Source organism: Amborella trichopoda, chromosome 4 (genome assembly GCF_054954075.1).
Source record: "Amborella trichopoda isolate Santa Cruz 75 chromosome 4, AtrichopodaSantaCruz75HAP2 v2.0, whole genome shotgun sequence".
Taxonomy (NCBI): Eukaryota; Viridiplantae; Streptophyta; class Magnoliopsida; order Amborellales; family Amborellaceae; genus Amborella; species Amborella trichopoda.
Genome location: NC_142339.1, coordinates 377835 through 398999, shown reverse-complemented (window position 1 = coordinate 398999; position 21165 = coordinate 377835). Strand labels below are relative to the sequence as shown.

The window sequence follows — 21165 nt, the reverse complement described above, 5'->3', positions numbered from 1 at the left end:
GTGCACCTCTAAAATTTATCAAAAGATATAATTCACACATCAAAGTCTTACAACGATTTGAAAATTCACGGTCAACACTAATTATGAAATTTAAAATTTTAAAAATAATATCAATTCAACAAGTCTATAAATACTTAAAAATTTTAAAGCTAAACGGTCTATATAATTTGCTATAAAGTACACTATTGTTAGGACTTGAAAAAAAAAATTTCTTCATATTCATATATCTCGAGGGGGTTGAGATGATAAATTGGAAGGCACCTCATTTATAGAGGATAAGATTACAACCTTATATATGAACATTTTTCAAATAGAGTAAATTGTACTCCTAGTGTACTCTCGATTAGGGGTGGCAACAAGTTCGGTCGGTCCCAGACCCAATTGGATCCAAATTCATCGGACTTGGATTCAGACTTGGATTCCAGTGAACCCGACCCAAAAATTACATATATATATATATAAAAAAGTAATGATCCTATAGAACCCTCTTTTACCCATGTATATAGAATTCCAAATGATCACCATCAAAGTTAGTACGGATCTCTAAAAAAGTTATCACATGGATATGGGACTTGACTTTTCTATATATCCATATAAAATTTAATGGTGATCCTTTGGGATCCTATACACATGGGTGGGGTAAAGTCTTATAGGATCATTTTCCTCTATATATATATATATATATATATATATAAGTTTATATATGTGCAAAGCTCTAAACAATCAAATTAGGACGCACCTCAAAATTTTCACTACAAGAGGTTATTTTGATGCCCAAATTCCATCAAATTGATCATCTCGACTTCAAGATGCATAGACATGAGAAAAAAATAGATTCCAAATTTTGGAAATAGTGCATCTTGTAATTAATTTTTGGAACGTCAATTTTCAAGATTTTCATATATCTGGTGGATCTACACTATTTTTTAAGCTTTAAATTTTGTAATTAGTGATGAAAAATATATTTTAAAGCTATCACAAAGATTGATTTCCAGTATATAAACCACATTTCTCGATACTATTTAAAGGTGTGTTTTATTTTGCTTGTTTAGAGCCTCAGCTCTATAAAAACCACACCTTTTATATATTAGGAGGGAAAAACATTACAAGTTACGAAGCAGACTTAGACCCGACCAGACCGGACCCAAATCCGAAGATTTAGACCCCCTAGGGTCCGCGTCCATTGCAACTGCCGCTCGTTTAAATGTCAAATAATGAAGGGATGCAAGCCGAGCGAGCAAGGTTTTAGAGAGAGAGAGAGAGTGGTTGGGACATAATTGCTTGCGCGTGAAGGAGCCGGTAGGCAGGCAGCCAGCCAGAAAGTTGTTGAGTGTGTGGGCCGACTAACTGCTTCTTTGCAAAGCAATGCAATGAGAGAGAGTGAACCAACGTGACTCGAGCCCAAGTCACAATGCTAGTGAGAGAGAGAGAGAGAGAGAGTGAACCAACGTGACTCGAGCCAAAGTCACAACGCTAGTGAGAGAGAGAGCGAGAGTGAACCAACGTGACTCGAGCCAAAGTCACAATGCTAGTGAGAGAGAGAGTGAACCAACGCGACTCGAGCCAAAGTCACAATGCTAGTGAGAGAGAGGCACGAGTCGGCTCTTAAGTGGCAAGAGAAAGAGTAGGGTGCCAAAGCAAGTGAAATCCTTATAAGAACATAGATTAAGTGGAGCCCGCTAAAGAAGGTGCATGCCAATATGTGTAAGCCATGCAAAAAGCTTATACATGGTTGAGCCCTAAACAATCAAACTAAGACGCATCCCAAAAATAAATAAACCACATCAACCTTCGGATATATGGACATAAATAGAAAAATAAAAATCAAGGGACTCAAGTCTTGGAATAGTGCATCTTGTAATGCATTATCTAGACCATTAATTTTCAAGTAGTGATCTACACTATTTTTGAAGCTTTAAATTCTATAATTATAGATGAATATCATGAAATACAATTTTGGTGTCAAAGATTTTTAAGATGGTACAATAATCTATTTTTATCTTTAATTATAAAATTTAAATCCAAAAATGGCTCAAATCAAGTAGATCTATAAACACATGATAATATTGAAAATGGCAGTCCACATATTATGTTGCAAAATGTATTATTTTTAGGACTTGAAATCTCTTTTTTTTAGATCTCGATGTCGATATGTTCAGTTAGATGTTTTTTCCGTCATCAAAACAACCTTCTTAGAAGGATTTTAGAGGTGCATCTTAATTCTGTGTTTTAAAATGTCAACGTTATATAAACTTTAGGATTGTCGACAAAGAGATTATTTATCTTTTGTAATGGTCAAATCCATTGCCACCTTATGTCCATGAGCTTCTACTTTTTTGCCATCATATACCCTATGATTATGTGTACTGGTCGGGTCGGGTCGGACTAAATAGAATAAAAATATCAAAAAGAAAAAATAGAGAAAAAGAGGGCCAAAGTGGACCAGCCCTGTCGTGGCCCGCGCTAAGGCCCAGTCTGGCCCTAGTTTTTAGAACTAGGCCACCAGGCCCATTGCCACCCTTAGATTTGAAAGGGATCTTAAAATCCATAATTTGTCTCCTGTCCAAAACTTGGGGCTCCATAAACCTAATGATCTGATCATTTTTGAAGAAATGAAATACATTGTTTAAAAATAAAGGGCAAGCTGGATCATTTTTAAGGCTTAGTACAATTTTTCTTATTTTTCTTTTGGCATTCATTAGAGGTAATAATAAAGTACTGGATCCAAAATCCATCTCTAAAATGAATTTTATGAGGGGGACTTAGTATGTCCATGCCTCCCTGCGCCTCATCAAAACGCCTTTACAATTATGATATTCAATTAAATTCCATATTTAGCCAGAACCAGAAATTGAAAAAACACGCCATTCTTTATGTTCAAAGCCTAAAGAAAAGTAATATTACCAAGTTCAAAAATTAGAAACGAATATAATGAGACCGTCCATCTCCAATTACTCAATTTCACATTTAACACTTAAATATAACTTTAACCATTTTATACCAAAGATAAATAATCTTATTCTAGATTTTTCTTTGAGCACCAGATGAAAGATAAAATAAAAGAAAAAAAGAAGAACATATTTTCATGTGAAGCTCTCACATTCTTGCTTGCCATACAAGAGGACGTGCACATTAATGGCCACACATGAGCAACTCAATTCTCATTGAACTTATTAAATGAGAAAGCAGGTTAATTAAATAAAATAAAACATACATTTTATAATAAATTCAGATTAGGAGCAGGTGAGAGGGGGCCATGGACCACAAAATCTGACTTAGCCACATACAACCATCGTAACGACCAACGTCATGTGAAAGCTCTCCCCCTTATCTTCCTCTTTTAATAATCCTTTGAGATTAATCAAAGTCAATTAACTTTTTAATCTCACTCCTAACCATTCCATTTATCCAAATCGCTCGGCCAGCTCAGATTGTAATTTTGCGGATGTATTGTGACCATTGCATTGGCTCAAAATCCTCCATCAGAGGGCCTTCCTTGATTTCCAAATGGTTTTGAGGGGACCGGGCAGCGTTTGCGACAAGCCTTTGGGCTCTGACAAGCTAAGGCACAAAAATAAACGCAAGATTCAATTATTTTTTAGATGGATTTTGGTCTTAATTTTTTAGGTATATATAATCTCTAACATAGATATCATTAATATATAAATTTTTAAAATTCAAATGATAAATTTTTTTAGAAAAATTTTTAAACCGTTGATTTTTAATTTTATTGGAGGGACTACAGCTCCAATAAAGGGTGAGAGTTATTTTTGGCAGGATTAAAGGGACGACGGGTATAACTATGTTTAAGGTATCAAATATCCCAAAATCTCATGGTTTTGATAATAAAGGTTTTCAAGAAGGTGTCAACCTCATGCTATTGAAGTTCGATGCACCTCAAAATTGTGTTACAAGATGTAGTTTCGGTGCTGGAAAGCCTTGCGATGGCAGGAAAATATATTATTTTTTTCAATTATAAAATTTAAAACTTTAAAAATGATGCCGATAGAGCAGATCTATAAACACTTAATTTTTTTAAAAAGAAAAGATCCAATAATGCATTACAAGATACACTACTTTGATGACTTAAAATCTTTTTTTTTTTTTTTTTTTTTTCATGTTCACACATTTCGAGGTCGACATGTTAAGGATTTTTTAAAATCGAAACAACCTTTTTCAAAAAGGTTTTTAAAGTATACCTTACTTCTCAATACATAAGGTTGACACCCATATAAACTTTTCCCTATTGGAAAATAATAAAAATAATGTCCTAACAAAAACCCTAAGATCTCTCTCCCTTAACGACATAAACATAGACATCTATATTGAACCAGCCCTAGGGGTATCCCTGCTTTAATGTCTAAGCTTAGGCTCAACCCACCAAGCTTGGCACTCACGGCCCCTTTATAAAATTATAATTCCAAATAATCCCTTGGTCCGATAACTATCCTATGGAACTCCTGAAATTAAACAAAAAAGTACATTTAATTCCCTTCCTACTTTTTATATTGTCCAAATTATAGAATTTACTTTCTTTCTTCTTTTTTTACTTAAATCACCCATATTATCTAAGTCCCCCTAAAGCCCTCACTCTCTTTCTCTTTCTTTCTCACATGTGGACCTCTTCCTCCCTCTTACTCTAACAACCATCCCTAAATGCTTTTATATATATCGTGAACATCACAAGTACGATAAAAAGGGCATTATAAATTACAAACTCGATTCTAATGTGAGGTTATTAAAAAAAAAAAAAGATGAAATAAATTCTATAATTTGAACAATAAAAAAAAAAAAAAAAATTAGGAGGCTCAACATCCTTTTTTTGTTGGACGTGGAGGACCTAGAGGGTTATTTAAAAAAAAATAAAATTTTTTTAAAAAAAAAAAAAAAAAAAAAAAAAAAAAAAAAAAAAAAGGAAATAAAAGAAGAAGAGACGTGAGGTAGGTAGTATTGGTTACCTCACAACCTGAACATGGGAGAAACCTTTCTCGGGAAGATGACGGTGCTGCTGCTTTATAGCAAGAACCCGACAATTCAACTGCTCATCTCCCCACCTCGCCCTGTCGCCAAAAAATTCTTCCATTCAATTCCTCTCTCCTCAAAACTCACCCACCCACGGTTGGGTAAGGAGCAGTATGGGAACCGACCATTTGAGAGAGAGAGAGAGGGGTGGGCTTTCTGATTACATGGGGTGTTGGGTTCATAAGCAGTGAAGATATACGCTGTGATTGTTCAGAGAGAGAAGGGTGTTTTGATTTGTAGAGATATGAAGGCACATGCATATACCTGTAGAGGAAGCTGCCATCGTGGAGGCCTAAAATAAGGGCTGAAGCTCCGATCTCTTTGGCCAATGAAGCAATCGTGGGTCCTTCTTCCCCTTCTGTTACTATTATATCCACCTTCGCCTGAAAATCAAATAAAAAAAATATATTCATTCAATTTCTAATCATGGTTTGTGAATTTTGTTCTCTGAAAAAAACGTTCACCTCAGGAATTTTGTTACAGAGATCCTTGAAAGAGAGAGCGAGCTGAAAACCCTTTAATCTCGTGAGCCTCTCTCTCTCTTTTGCGCTTGCAGACACCTTGCTTCTCTTCTTGGCACCTGGTTAGAGAGAGAAAGTTAGAGAGAGTGTAAGAAAGACATGAGTGAATTGAGAAATGGGGCGAAAAGAGATTGTGATTACTTGGGGTGATGGTGTTTTTGGGGAGAAGAGAGGTGGTGGGTTGAAAAACATGGAGGAGAGTTATGAAATCGCCATTTCGGAATATATTGTGAACAGCCCATTGGAGAGCAGTTCTTGCTACCTCCTCATCCTCCACCACCACTATTATCCTCTGATGCAGAGCCATTTTTTAAAACAATTTCAGGAGAGAGAAAGAAGACCCATTTCCTCAACAAACTCAATACTTAAAGAGACTTGGACTGTTGGAGAGAGAGAGACTGCAAGAACAAATCATCTAACTCAGGAGATCGAGAGTTGGGGAATATTTTCCAGTTTATAGAGAGAGGGAGTGCAACAACAGATGATCTGCCTGAAGAGAGAGGGTCGGGGACTGCTCTCAAGTTTTTAGAGAGAGAGAGAGATTGCAAGGACAAATGATCCTCCTGTAGAGGAACTGTTTGGGATAGAATCAAGTCTTCTAGAGAGAGAAAGTGGGGATGAGGAGAGATGGGAGAATCGAAATTCGAAAGAAAAATTTGTAGTTTCTACACCTGCTACGAAGAATAAGGGCCACGATGAAGAAGCAACCCGAAATAATCGCGGGACACGAGGAGAGAGACGGTTTTTTTTTTTTTTTAAGAAAATTGCTTTTAAAGGGCCGCAGCTCTAAGTAAAGGCTCACCTCATAATTCATGGAAAATTACAAATCAAATCTCCACTTCAACATAATGGTTAGTGAAGGAAACTTAGGATTTCAAGCTTAAAAATAGGGTATATTATAACAAATTATCTAGACCGTCTATTTTATCTTAAAAATATGTGTTCTTAAATCCACAAAATTGGTAATTTTTTTAGTTTCAAATTTTGTTGTTGCCCTAGAGCCATCATAGAGATTTTTCATTGCGGAAAGTTCATAGATTTGAGGTGAAGTTTTATTTGTTTTTCATAAAAGCCTAGGCTTTATAGAAACTCCATTGTGTGTAGGGAGAGAAAATCGCAAAATGAAAAACAAATGAGAGTAGAACAAGTCCGGGGCTTATTTGATGAAAACTCGGTCTCACGCTTTTTATGGCCATAGCCGACCCACACCAGCTTCTTTAATATAAAAAACAAAACCATAACATTGAGCTTGTAATACGGCAAATACTTATTTATAGATGCCAAAAATTCAAAATCTTATTGTTCATGAAATCACTGATCCGGATCGAAATGGGAACTATAAGGCACTTGCCAATACAGATCCCCTTATCTTAGAAATTGCCGATCCAGATCGAAATCAAAGGTGACCATGCTGATTTCTTGATGAGTTAAGAATTGGCCCTATTGCGACCCAAATCCTTATGTACAATGTGTATTTTTCATTTGAATATTGAAGTATAAACATGTTCATTATGGATTCATGCAATTTGTTTCATTTACATTTTTATTATTTTAAATTTGGCGGGATGTCAATTTGGTTGATCTGGATCTCTCGATTTGATTGATCCATATTGGTCTGATAGAATAATTGAGGCTGGTCCAACCGGACGATCCAGGTTCTAGACACTCCAATTAAATAAAATACATCTAGAAAACCTTTGAATAAATGTCAAAAATATTTTCTCGGCGAGAGGATAATGGGAATCAAACTTATATGTAGAGGCCCAAATCTCAACAAGGCCTTAAAAACATGGGGGAAACGTCAGAAAACAATACTCCAGGGACATCTAGAAAACCTTGAATAAATGTCAAAAATATTTTCTTGGAGAGAGCAAAATGGGAATCAAACTTATCTGTAGTGATAGTCTAGGCCTAAATCTCAACAAAGCCTTAAAAACGTGGGGAAGACATCAGAAAACACTACTCCAGGGCCAAGATATGGATTCAGCAAGAGCAAATCAAGAACCTTTTTCCCTTTTTTTTTTTGCAATCATCACCGCTATCAGCACAGCTTTTTTTCAATTCATTAGAGTTTTTCTCAATCATTATCAGAGTTTTTTCTTCAATTAATTAAGATCGACTACACAAATCATGATTCACCATTTTGTTTTATTTAATATCATACCCCTCGATGAGACCATAAATCCCCATCTTTTAGAACTACTTCCAACCACATCCATTTGAACCTACTTTTTATCATTTTCAATTATTCCACTTGAACTAACTCACATCCTAACATGTGTTATACAACATGTGTTATACTGGATCAATGCCACACATGACCAACCCACTTAAATCTACTCTCTCATCTTATCGCCTATTGATGCCATACCTAAACTTTCCCGAATGAAAAACTGATTTCGGATAAATTATCAATGTCACATTTTCCCAATCTTTTGGATAAATTATCAATGCAAACATTTTCTCCAATTGACTCTCTCATATTTTCTCTCTCTAAGTCTAAACACTTATCCCTAAAACTTATTTACTTAAAAAAGCATTTTGATTAAAATTTATTTAAAAAACATTTTGATTTGTTGTATAAATCAAAAGATAAAGTTTGGAAGAATTGGATCCATTTCTTTCTAAAGATTCTCTTTAATGCTTTACACATACCTTGACCTGCTTTATACAAATATTAACCTTCACAAATAATCTTCATCATTGCGTGTGCAAAAATATAATGGCTACTTTTATTCTATTGATCAAACTCAAAACGTACAAAAGAAATTCTTTTCAAAATTTGTGATGCACCTAAAATGTCGGACATGACTATAGGTAGTTGTAACCTCCTGGTATCACAGGTAAATATGTCACATAGCAAACAATCCCTTTTCTAAATTATATGCTCCTGCTTGAAATTGTAAAAGTCTCCTATGACCAGTTTTTTTGCTCCATTGAAAATGCCATAATATGTGTTTATGCATATATAAGACCATTTCAAATAAATAAAACAACAATCCTTTCATCAAAGTAGAACCACAACACTTTCATCAAGGCGTGCCTCCAAATTTTATCATAAGATGTAATTGTGGTATAAAAAAATCTTAGTAGCCTAACCATCCATTTTCATATCTAATTATAAAACTTCAAACACTAAAAATGGTTCAAATCATGCAGATCGGTAAATACATGAAATTCTTGAAAATTAGATGATCCAAATTCATTTTATCTAGTTTTTTTTATCTTTTTTTTTTTTTTTTTTATCTAAATAAATTTTTTTTATCTAATTAACCATCCATTTTCATATCTAATTTTATCCAAAATATGTTGAGTCTGAAAAAAGAAACACTATTTTTTTTAGACTCAAACATATTTTTTTTCAATATTCATACATCTTGATATTGAGATAATCAATTAAAGGGTTTTCCAACATCAAAACAACCTTTTCTCATGGATTTTGGAGTTACACCTTAATTCTACATTTTAAGGCCGCAACCTTACATAAACTGTTTTCGTGAATATAATTGTTTTCAGCCAAGCAGATCTACCTAATAATACAAAGAGAGCTGTGATGCTTAATGCAAAGGTTTATCTCTCTCTCTCTCTCTCTCTCTCTCTACCCAAACAAACCAAAACATTTTAAATCAAAACACTTTTACTTTATATACCCATAGGGTTAGCAAAAAGAACCACAAACTTTCAATAGCTCACCCCCAACTGGCATAACAACCTGTATATACAAACCCTTCCAACAAACTTACTGTAGAGCCAAACTATAGACAGAAGGCTCATTCTGAAAAAACAGAGCTTCCATCTCACTTACATAATATCTTCTGAGATAAGGCAAGTACAGAGGGTTATTTTTTCAATCCTACTAGACTCCCATGTGTCTATGGCTTTTGCTTATTATCACTACAATCTCAAAATGTTCCAGTCTTAAATGCAAGCATTTTTAACCTCAAACACCACTAGGAAACACCATACCTCTACACACAATCACATGTGCTGGTTAAGTGCAGCATAACCACGACCACGACCACGACCTCCATACCCATATCCCCCTCTTCCCCCATAATGAGAACCGCGAGGACTCCCACGCCGTCCAGCACCACGACCACCACGGAACCGAGGGAAATTGCCAAAAGTCTGCAGAATCACGTGCAATATTAGTATTGAGGAAACTCTCTCTCTCTCTCTCTCCCCCCCCCCCCCCAATAGCGTGGCACAAGGGTAATTGACCAAAGTATGAGGATGAGGACAACAGACCTCTGTGTCGATCTTCATTTGCTCAGAGAACTTGGTCCTCCCATTATGTGAACCACGATCAATAGCATTGCATGATAGAGAATCAAAAAAGTCATCCTTGACATAAACAGGCTGCAAAAGAAAAATTACCAGGGTCATTGAGTTGGCAGGCACAGGCATTGTCTTTTGGGAGGGTAGGATGGGAATTAACCTGGATTACCGCCACTGAACTTTCCAAAGGTGCCCTGGGAAGTGGATATAAAAAGTACCATTCTATACCTTAAAAATGCAGGCTAATGCAAAAGTAAGAACAAAAGAATGGCCACATTAAGATATCTACTCATAGTTTTTGAAGACGAGGTATTATGCATGAAAATTACAAAGAAGGTTTATACATATGCAAGAACACTGAGGAAAGAGCAACCTTAATCTCCAGTTTTGATGCTTGTCCATAATCTTCATCATCGTCGCTTCCATCAACTTCATCATCGTCTTTCTCATCATCTTCTTTGTCCTTTGACTGTAACTTATTTTTGCCAAGATGGCCCCAAACTTCATCTTTCTTAAACTTCTCATTCATGGCTATGAAATCGAATTCTTCAGTGAAGCGGGTAACAGGGCGATGCATATTCTGCAAAATCCAAGAAAAGCAAGAAACAAAAATTACCAGTCATCAGATCAATCGTCCAAAATTTATCTCGCCACCACTTAAGGTGCTGAAGTATTGGTACTTAGCAAGATAGAGAAGATCTAAGTGGGAAAATACGAAAATTACCTAGGATTTGCAATCACGTGCATGTGTGTGATCGATTAGAGAGAGAGAGAGAATCACATGTGCATGTGTATGAGTGATGAGAGAGAGAGAGATTTAAAGAAAACAAAACCTAGTGAACCTAAAAACATTCAAATGCAACAAAATGTCACAGTTTAAATTTACCCTTCAAACCAAGGAATCCATGTTTACCAGATTCAATATGTCCCACAAACAAAAATGGCACAGCTTATTAACCCTTCAAATCAAGGAATCCATGTTTACCAGGTTCAACATATCCCACAAATTTACCTAATAACATTCGTCCTAGAGTGGTGTAGCAAGACTAACCACACGAAAATGTTTGCTACTTGTATCCTCGTTAAAATGGTAAAGAAGTGTCCATCAATGGAAGTTCTCAATGAACTACATCTGCAAAGCAGACCCTTTGTAGCAACATATCTGAAGTCAGTAATCACCAAGGCTATATAAAGATATCCCATAACAGTATGGGCAATAGGCCGATCTACATTTACATAATTTTCTAATATTACTAACAAGCAGTATGATCTTTAACGCTGTTCTATAGCTCAAATTTGCTATATTGTAAACGTTTGTGAAATCAACTAATATCGTTGCCTGGCTGACTTAAACCAATAAGTGATTTTGATTACTTTTCTAATAGAAGGCACTTTCTTTTTGTTTGATCAGCGGTGGGATTCCAATCAAGGACATGGTGCTGCAGTTCTCAATGCCCAAATCATCAAGCCATGCACCCATTTCCATTCTAATAAAAGGCTAATGAGGGCAAAACATGAAAGACAGGAAGATCAAGTCTCCGACTGTGAACACCTAAGAGAGAAAAATAGAACTTAAAAATTTCCTGCAGTGAGATAAAGACCAGTTAGCATCAATGCAGTGAGTTTTGGCTTCAACACAAATCACACTCAATTGAGACTGAAAAGAGGTGAGTACCCATTTCAGAACCCTATGATCCTCCCTTCCTCAATGCTAAACCACCAATCCCATCCACCTCTTCTACCACATACACCTTACAACATTTTACCAGTGACATCCGGGCTCACATTCTCCCCTCCCCTAACAAATGTTCTTGCCCATTCCAACTATTGATAGCGCCTTATCCTTTGCTCCCCATGGATCTACACTCATATCCACCAAAAATCATACCGTTCACATTTGCTCCTCTCACATACCAGTTGTTTACCAGTTAGTAAAGTTCTTAAAACCCCCACAATAAGACTACTTTTAATATTCATGTAAACAAATATTCACCATAAATTAACAACTATCCAAGAAACAGAACAACATCAACAAATCTCAAGACAAACAAAACAAATCTTCTACCAGTTCTCCATCATTTTTTGTTTCTTGTCGAAAACAGCAACCAAGGATAACCTCAAGGGAGGTATGGCCTAGATTATATATCTTAATGGAGATATAGTAATGGAATACAACGAGGAAAACCTCAGATTTTTTGGGGTTCTGGTTTAAGGAGTTGGATGGTAGGTGCCAAAGGAGCAGAGGTTATTTGAACATTATAGGGACATACAAACCCAGGGAGTAGATTCCTACTTCCCGCCAAACGATATGTTGAAGGCAGCCAGTTAATTTCATGCACACAATTCAATTGAAGGAAACAGTCAAGACATGGAAGAATCAATCGACTCTGCATTCAAACATATCAGTGAAGTCACAGCATACTGACTTGGGCTCTCATTAAGTCGACTTTTCAAGTCCTCCCTACTCAACTCGAAATCTTCATCTTCCATACGTGACACAAGCAAATATTATATCACAGGCAGTCCTATAATAGAAATTTACATATACAAGGTTTTTTTTTAAAGATTTTTTTACCTATATGTGATATTAATCTTTCAACTCATAAACTCCGATAGAATGTTATAGAGGAAATGAAGATGGAATGGTGTTAGTTCTGTTGCTTGAATATTAAGAGCAATATTTATGCAATAATTCGTTATATTCATGGGATCAATAAAGGACATGATCAGTGGCATTTAAGTCACAGATGGCACAATACATAAAGGGGTGTTTGGTGCAGGGCCCGTATCCATGGCATCTCAGCACACTTACCCCTTTCCAGCATAAGTGGAAAACTACTGAAAAGGTATTTTACATGTATGCCGAGAATAGTGGTTCAGCACAGCGACTGGTATGCCTCATGCAAACATGACTCCAATAAAATAAGCGGAATAAAGGAAATAAGCAATCAAAGACACTAAAATTAGCATATAGGATATTTATAGGAACAAATTTCACATGTGGCGCATCTAATAGCCACGTGTGTTGTGTGCTTAAGAAAAACTACCATCTCCACCCTCAAAAATTGAGCATAGTTTTAGAGGTATGCCGAGTATAGCAATTCAGCACGGATATTTATACGCCACCACAAACATGCCTTAAATAAACCAAAAGCAGAATTAAGCAACTAAGCAATCAGAGAAGCTAAAATTAGCATCTAAGATATTTTAGAAACAAACTTCGCATGTCACACATCTAATAACCACGTGTGTTGTGTGCTCAAGAAAAATGACCCTTTCTTCTTTTTTTGAGGTCAATAGAAAAATGACCCTTTCACCCTCCAAAATTGAGCATATAGAAAATGTGCCTCCCTCCCTTCCCCCCTCTCTTCTTTACTGAAATACTCTCCAAATTTACTGACCTGTTTAAAACATTTAAAACCTGTGGAGGGTTCTCTCCTCATCATTCTAATCGCCCTTTTCCTCAAGTAAAATTGTCTACAAATTTAGTCTCTCCTCCATCCCTCCCCATTCCTTGATAGAAATCATATCCAAATCTCTCCTTCCAGCTCCTTGGTATGAAATCATTGCCAAATTTAGTAACTTTTCAACCTCTATGGGATCTCTCTCCCCAGTTATCTGGTTTTGGCAGTCTGGGTTGCACCAGTGGGTGGAGCGAGAGGGCTATAAATAGTAGGGAACAAAGAGGAATCTTCACTGGCTATTTTGTAAGAGAACAAATGCAATTCTTATTCTTCGGCTCCTTGACTCAAAACATATTCGTTTCAAATCAGAAGATTTCACTTCCTTGCTCTATCTCTATCCTAAATCTCTCTTTCTATCTAAGGATCCTATCTTTCGTATTGGCCCATCCCTAGCTTCTCCCTTCAGTCTCGAACCTAATCCTTGGCCTTGTCCATATTTTGGTGTCACCAATCTTTCTCCATCCCATGAAGGGTAAACAAGTCATTGTCCCTAACCCACTACATTATCAGATGAATTTCAAACCACTTTATTCCTAGATGCTAATTTTAGCATTTTTAGTAGCTTTTTTGGCTTAGTTCTCCATGAACCAAATCAATACTGAGCATTGAAATTACTTCTAAGGCAACAGAGAAGGAAAGAATTAATATGGATGGCTCTTAAATTTGTAGTTAATATAACCCAGAAATGTGTCTGTAAGCATGTTTGTAGACTACATATGTTCTTTTACTATCATGACCAATAGTCTAGGAACCGTCAATGAACTTTATATTCCAAAAAAGTAACGCTAAAGAGCCCGCATCACTCATTCTCAATGACATATCCAAAGGATGGAAAATACAAACAGGAAAGCATATTACCCCATGTCCCCTGCCTCTCTCACGGCCCCTATTGCTTGGTCGAGGAACTCCAAATGCTCCATTAATCTGGAGAATATATAATAGGATATTTAGTACTCACCAAGTTCCAGATATAATTTCACATTTCTAATAAAATATTATTGGCCAACATATATAGGAATAGAAAAGTTGTCATGAAATTTTATGGGAATGATTTGTAATCAAGATACTCTGTTCATTTGACAGTTTAAGAGAGATTTTGGAGTGAGAACTGTTTGCAGGTGAGAAACACGCCAAGACCCTTGACCATCTAAATCGGGAAATTAAACTAGAGCATTCAAGTATAATTAAATTCACTTAATATGAAGTAAAAGAAATATTTTTCCTTTTTAGAATAAGCAGAAGAAATATTATTAGGAGCGATTGTTTGCATTGCCCCTGTAAGTGTATTATTGACTAGTATTAAATGCGACTGAAAGCGGCACATTTTTTTCTGAGTTGGGTTAAACAGATTTAAGAGCTTAAATGCAGGGCTTTTAAAACAAGCAGGGTCAAAAAAGGGACAAAGACAAAAACATTGTGCAAAAGTTCCCAACCAAGCACGTTCAGAAAATAAAATTAGAAGTGTTGATTGATCTACCCTAGCATGCCCTTAGACTTTGATTTTCACCTAGGCGTCTAAGCAAAGAGCATAGGAAATTCAAAATAAATAAGCCTTGGCTCAAAAACTCTTCTCATACATATTCATAGAGCTACACAAACATGAAATTCAATGGACAAAATCCTCAAAGAAGTTTGATATACGCGAGATCCCTTTAGGTATTCATGGAGCTCAGCTAAACCACATAATATAATAAAAAAGCTACATTGAAGTAGTTTAGAGAAAAAAGACCCAGAATGAAGAACAAAAGTACACTCAATAAAGAACTCTTTAAAAATCTATTAATATTGCATCAAAAATATTATTAGACTTCATCACAGTCTCTGAATCAAACAATATCAAAGGGACAATAGTTTCCCTAATGCACTTTATAGAAGTGATGAAGTTTGCTGTTATAGAGAAAATGTAATCCAAAAAAAAAAAGTCAACCTTTTGATCTGACGGCGTAGGTAGGGGCAATATTGGCGTTTGGACATCAACCACTGATTCAGAGGATGGTGGTGCAGCAACATCCACATCTTTCTGCCCCACCAATGATTGCTTAGTCGATGAAGATACAGCGGGCCCATTTTGTAACAGTGGGCCACCAGTTACCAAGGAGGATGTCGCTGATGTTTCTGAGCGCCCCAATGTCGATGATGACCCCATCACAGAGGACGTAGGCTGAGAAATGGACTGATAGGGAAAGGATGATACTGGAACTGTCCTTGGCTTGCTGGACATGGGCGTCACCATGGCACTTATTTCATGAACAGAGGTACTCACTGAAGAAATTAATGGCAAACTAGTAGTCGAGGTAGGAGGAGGAAGAGAGGTAAGAGGAGCCTTGTTCAACAATAAGCCAGTCGGTATTTCAGACGCTAACGAAGTAAGTTGAGAGGGAGCTGAAGTAGCAAGCAAATCAGTGGCAATGGCACTTAATGGAGCACTAGAACTTGTTTGTTCAGGCAAGCTGGGTGACCCTGTAGGCAAGGACGAAGGGAAGCCCGGATGTTGCAACTGTTGTTGCATGCTTTGAGGAATGGGCAAGCCAGGAGGTGGTCGGAAAGGCATAGAAGGTGGCTGTTGTATTTGCTGTAGATGGGGGAGTCCACTTGAAGGTCCATAATATCCATGGCCATGCCAATACATGGGCATAGGAAGGCCTGAACCATTTGCATTTGGAGGGGCAGGAGAAGTACCCCATGATCCCGGGCCTCCTCCAGGCTGATACAAAGGAAGAGCACCTTGAAATGTCGACCTACTAGGGAGGTTCAAATGTGACCCTTGTGAGCTGGGATCGGTGGATGTCCCGCTTCCGGCAGAAGCCAAGCTCGTGGGGACAGAAGTTGGATGAGAATAGTGGGACTGCACAAGCATTTGGAAAAGATGTCAGAGAAAAATGTCACAATTTCATCGCTCAGCTTGCTTTATAGTTCCAAATGATAACAACCGTAACTTCATACTTACCTGGATAATAGCAGGATCGTTATGTATCTGTGATGTCTGGACAGGTGGTGAAGATTTCACCTGTAAATCCTGGAATGGAAAATGCAAAGCCAAAAAAAGTTCAAGATCCATCATAACAAGACCAGTATCACATAAGCTATTGACACATGACAACAACCAGAATCAATAGGCCGAACTAAGGATAGGTTGTGAGTCCCAATTTACAAGAACAACCTTTATCCTTTAGAAGATGCTTTTGTTTTGTGGTTCAATTTTTTTTTTTTTTGGGGAAAAACTGTTCTGTGGTTCAATTGTCCACTTCACATCTGGTAGAAGCGCAAGTGATATTTCTCCTGGGTGATTAGGTCAATAATGGCATGAAACTTGCAAATATAAGGAGATGTTGACGTTCCAAGTCAACATGGAAGTGAAATTGAATTCACATTGAATAGACAAGGGCATTTGTGTAAGAACATAGTCCTTCCTAGGTCATTTTGTCGTGACACCACCTTGCATAAGCCCATGTCTCTTCATGCAAGTTTCCACAGCAAAAGTATTAAATCACCAAACTTAGCCTTGCTAGTAAGACAAACCAAACTTAGCCTTGCTAATAAGACAAACCAAACTTAGCCTTGCTAATAAGACAAATATAATAGAGGATGAAGGTGTTTGTAACCCATCATTTTGGTTCTAACCATAACATACCATGTGAGCATTTGCATGTATGAGTGTGGAGACAACCACTTCACCAAAATTGAGAGGAAGAGCTGAAAAGCTCAGCTTGCACACCAAGCTATATCGCTATATTTACCTACCTTGATGTCACTTCCTCGGAAGAGGATGTACTCATAAACCTTGTCAATTGGGGGGATCTGGGGACCATCTTTCTTTCTTCCTTCAGTTCCAAATGATCTAACTGCATAAAGAAAGAACAGACAGTCAGCAAAATACAGTCATAAGGCATCCATTATTACCAACAAACGATATATACTCATAAGTGATATGTGATATCAAACAAAACAAAGCAAAAACCATGTTTTCAAAGAGACGAGTGAACATTAAAAAAAGGAAAAGAAGAAAAAAAAAAGAGACGAGTGAACATTAATTTTAAAATAGCTAGACAAGAGCCCCTTTTTCTTACAAGACAATACCATTAAAAGAGATATACAACTTTAAATTTTTCAGAAAATAAAATGAGACATTTAATTTGCAACCATGTGAACGACGATCTAAGGGCAATGAAGAAAACTGTGGGAGGTTGAAGAATCTCCACTATCAACAGATATAAGATAGATGCATGGTGTAAGTTAAGGACAGTGTATGTATTTGATCAAGTGTCGAATGCACTATTTTACTTTAGATTAGGCGAAAAGAGCTTTTTATAGATTTAAAGTCAGCAATAGCAATGACAGACCACTGGCCAAAGAAAAGAGCTTACTCTGAAATAGTGGAAGCAGACCAAACCCCTGCTTTTCCACTTTCAAAGACTGAACTGTGATGACTTATTTGAAGTAAGTGGTCCATCCAAACAGACATTTATGGTTTACTTGGTTATCAATACAGAAGCCAATGGGGTAAACCCCTAAGATATCAAGGCCAATGGATACCGTTACATGCAACACTTGGACAATGCATTCCCATCATGTTGGACCTTAGACTTATGCCTCTAATAGATCATAGCATGCTTAAGTATCTTGGAACTCTCGTCTTGTACATCACCTCCACTCTTAGTTACTTTTTCCATACATTGGTCTGCACTCTCAATCAGCACATATTTTCAGCTACCTCACTAAAAAACGTTTTTCATGCATCCTAGGACACGACGCATGAGTCCATACCGGTTATCAACTGAATTAGGACTCGAAACATAGCACAAGCGTCTGCAAATTTCTGCCTCAAAAAGGTAAGTCCCGAGATGCACCTAAAGCACACCCTTTATGCAATCATATAGATACATAAAATCAAATGGTTTTCCTATTATTGTAATCTAGTACTAAGCTTTATCACACAAAATAAAATGGTTGCCATATTACAAAAATCTATTACCAATATGCAATGGATAATATAATAATGAAGCTGAAACCTGCATTTTAGTCTCCATGCTCCACCTGTGATTCACTGGATGACAAGCCATGTAGCCACTTCAGAACTCCAAAAACATCGGATAAAAAACTTACACTACTCCACGATTTCTTTTTGAACTTTTGATATACAACCTGGATTCTAACCCACAACCTCAAAATTGCAGCAACAATTGCCTTCTTACTAGCTGGAGGCTCAAATCCCAAAAGCCTAATGCATTAAAATGATATTTTTTCTTTTTAGGTGGCCGCTATGAAGCTAATCAATGGAAATTTAATGATGAGATCATACTAGATTACCATTATCATATTATGTTTTTTCTTACAAGCAAGAGAAAGTGGCCACAACTTCGAACATCGTGATGCATTCCGTCCATATGATTTAAGATAGAAATCATGCAGTTTTCCAACCATTTTTGGATATGGGATATTTCTCCTATAAGCATTTCACTCGCAGGGTATAACATGGTTTATGATGTATTAGGTGTGCAACACGAGAGAAAAATCCCACATTTGGACTTCATTAAGCTCTAGTGATCAGTTACAAACTACAAACATCTCTCCAGGTCTACATTAGTAACATTGGTCCGCATCAAAAATTTTGGAAATCCCACACCATCAAATCCAAACCCTAGGTCAAACCAAACATTATCAATTTCAAAAACAAATTGAAATCCCATATCATGAAGTTAAAAACCCTAACTGAGATCAAACAAACATTAATCATTTCCTCAGAGAAAAACACATACTTGACTTCCAAAGGTCTAGTAAACAATTATCAACTACAAAACATTCTCCAGGATTATATTAGACACAATGGTCGACAACAAATTAATTGAAAACTCACACAACCCTAACTCAAACCAACAACATGAACTTCAACGACAAATTGAAATCCCATATCATCAAGTTAAAAACCCTAACTAAGACCACTAAAATCATCCCTTTCCTCTCCAATACATGGACAAGCCCACGCATGTCAACATAGCCATATTAAAATTACATAAAAATCCAGAATCCCAGTTTATGCAAAAACTGCGGCCACAGAGTGAGCAAAAAAAATCGATTCTATCAGATTCGTTTTCAAGCGCATGAATGATACCAGAAATCTGAATAAAATTGTTCAAAAAATAAAGAATCAAAGCCATAAGCCATGGGAAAAGTGGAAACTGAACGAAAATCATACCGTTCCTTAAGGCAATGCTGGATTCTTCAGTGTTGATGCTGAATAATATGCCCTCATATCGTATCTCAGACTTTGAAGTCAAGCTTATCAAGCTTCCGATGTATGAATCAGCAGCCGAGCCACCCCCTGCTCTTGTACCAGGACCAGGCTCCCCCATTTCGGTTAGGGCTAGGGTTTTTTTTCCTTCCACTTTTGTCTCTGCAAAAACGTTGGGACTTGGATATCACATCCCTCTTCCTCTTGCTACTTATTTTTAGCAGATTATTTCGGGAACAGATTACTTTAGAGTGTATGTACTCCAGCGGCATAATACTGTACAATTACTCCCTCGGGCAAAGGAATTGAAGCTACGTAACGGATATACGTTCCACAGTATTTGGCACATGCGCAGACACTATTTATTTTATTTTATTACTATAAGACACTACTTATCATGATATACCCCACATGTGCGTGGTAGCTAACAATTCAGAATTTTATTTTAAATATTAATTTGGGGAGGATGGGATTGTGCCAAGAGCCCCAAAATTTTAAAGGTGTGTTTGATTTCAAGATGTTTTGGGAAGTGGTAGTTGAACGTACCACTTCCATAATTCATTTCTATGTGTGGAAGCCACCGCATAGAAGCGTAGTCTTCCATTCAATATTTTTTTAATATCAAAAAGGGTCCGGCTTTTTAACACTTCCCTTCCATAAAAAATGATAGAAAGGCAGTCTTCCAGAATCGATAGGAGACTCTTACTCACGAAATCTCTAGGTATCAAACACACCCTAAAATCTGGTTACTAACTTTTATTTTTACTCACGAAATCTCCAGGTATCAAACACACCTTAAAAACTGGTTACTAACCTGTATCTAACTTTACAAATACTTTGCTATGGCCTAATATGTAACCCCTCTTTCTCTAAATGATATATACTCGTATTCTCTAGATGATATACATTTAAAATGTAATACTCATGTTCTTGCGAGGCATTGACATGTTTTTTTGTGAAATAGGGCTTCCTTATTTAAGTTATTGGGATATACTTTAAAATAACGACATAGTTATTTTCAAAAGAAAAATAAAGTTTGAGTTCTTAAACCCTCCTTCCATTATCCAGAAAATTAATTGTCAATGTCTAATCGTAGTCCAATAATTTTTCAGTTATATGGTCTCGAGGGAGCACTTGACCCTTGCTTTTTGCACAGCAAAAGCACGTACACTCCACCATTTCGCTAGGCTCTTTTGCTATGCTCGGAGGCTCCCTGGCCCCGAATCTCGGTTTGATATTTCGGCGTGATTTTGCCTCACCTGGTTTTCTTATTTTGTAGACTTTCAACCCAACCGAAATTTTGGTTCAAGATTTCGGATTACGAAATCGGCTAATGGAGACGACGCATTTAATAAAGTCACGGCAAACACTTTCTAAAATTCGAGGAGAGCCTCTTTTCTTTTTTCTTTTTTCTTTTTTATTTTTTAAGTTGAGGAAAACCTTTTGTTCATTTTTTTTTTTTTTCTTTTTCTTTTTTTAGAGTTGAGATCAATGTTTTAACATCCAACAACCTTTTTTTTTCGGATCATGACCATAATGGGAATCAGTCATAACCGAAGCGGTTCTGAAATGATATGGGTCCTAGTACAATTCTCCTCTAAAACCCCCTTATATATTTTTTCAAGATTGTTTAATGATTTCTTAAGGCTCT

At 36.7% G+C, this 21165-nt stretch overlaps 2 protein-coding genes across 6 annotated transcripts; both read right to left on the bottom strand.

The window, feature by feature from the left end:
• Positions 1 to 3026: 3026 nt before the first annotated feature.
• Positions 3027 to 6229, bottom strand: LOC18439528 (Adenine nucleotide alpha hydrolases-like superfamily protein). 2 transcript variants are annotated; one of them, XM_020670470.2, is made up of 5 exons: positions 5685 to 6229; positions 5487 to 5602; positions 5287 to 5405; positions 4959 to 5060; positions 3027 to 3561 (listed from the first exon to the last, which is right to left on the bottom strand). In XM_020670470.2, the coding sequence occupies exons 1-5, from the start codon at positions 5848 to 5850 to the stop codon at positions 3483 to 3485; spliced, it is 582 nt and encodes a 193-aa protein (XP_020526129.1). In that variant the 5' UTR covers positions 5851 to 6229; the 3' UTR covers positions 3027 to 3482. The 2 variants fall into 2 exon arrangements, with proteins under 2 accessions (XP_020526129.1, XP_020526130.1); XM_020670471.2 differs by lacking the exon at positions 4959 to 5060 and having other exon boundaries at positions 3127 to 3561; positions 5685 to 6201.
• A 2933-nt stretch (positions 6230 to 9162) lies between these two features.
• LOC18439529 (protein decapping 5) lies at positions 9163 to 19711 on the bottom strand. 4 transcript variants are annotated; one of them, XM_020670404.2, is made up of 8 exons: positions 19479 to 19711; positions 16917 to 17127; positions 16233 to 16301; positions 15213 to 16130; positions 14144 to 14209; positions 10195 to 10401; positions 9792 to 9902; positions 9163 to 9671 (listed from the first exon to the last, which is right to left on the bottom strand). In XM_020670404.2, exons 2-8 carry the CDS (start codon positions 16917 to 16919, stop codon positions 9522 to 9524), a joined length of 1524 nt encoding a protein of 507 aa, XP_020526063.1. In that variant the 5' UTR covers positions 16920 to 17127; positions 19479 to 19711; the 3' UTR covers positions 9163 to 9521. The 4 variants fall into 4 exon arrangements, with proteins under 4 accessions (XP_020526063.1, XP_006849756.1, XP_088720294.1 ...); XM_006849693.4 differs by having other exon boundaries at positions 17027 to 17127; XM_088864168.1 differs by lacking the exon at positions 14144 to 14209.
• Positions 19712 to 21165: the final 1454 nt, after the last annotated feature.

What these genes read in the sequence shown, in the direction of transcription:
- LOC18439529 (XM_006849693.4), bottom strand. Translation starts at nt 19,635, where the DNA reads ATGGGGGAGCCTGGTCCTGGTACAAGAGCAGGGGGTGGCTCGGCTGCT. An exon ending in TCCGAGGAAGTGACATCAAG is followed by an intron (nt 16,302 to 17,026) that starts GTAGGTAAATAT and finishes TTTCCATTCCAG; the next exon opens with GATTTACAGGTGAAATCTTC. An exon ending in CTACGCCGTCAGATCAAAAG is followed by an intron (nt 14,210 to 15,212) that starts GTTGACTTTTTT and finishes TATATTCTCCAG; the next exon opens with ATTAATGGAGCATTTGGAGT.
- LOC18439528 (XM_020670470.2), bottom strand. Translation starts at nt 5,850, where the DNA reads ATGGCTCTGCATCAGAGGATAATAGTGGTGGTGGAGGATGAGGAGGTA. An exon ending in GATGGCAGCTTCCTCTACAG is followed by an intron (nt 5,061 to 5,286) that starts GTATATGCATGT and finishes TTTTGGCGACAG; the next exon opens with GGCGAGGTGGGGAGATGAGC. An exon ending in TCCCATGTTCAGGTTGTGAG is followed by an intron (nt 3,562 to 4,958) that starts GTAACCAATACT and finishes TTTGTGCCTTAG; the next exon opens with CTTGTCAGAGCCCAAAGGCT.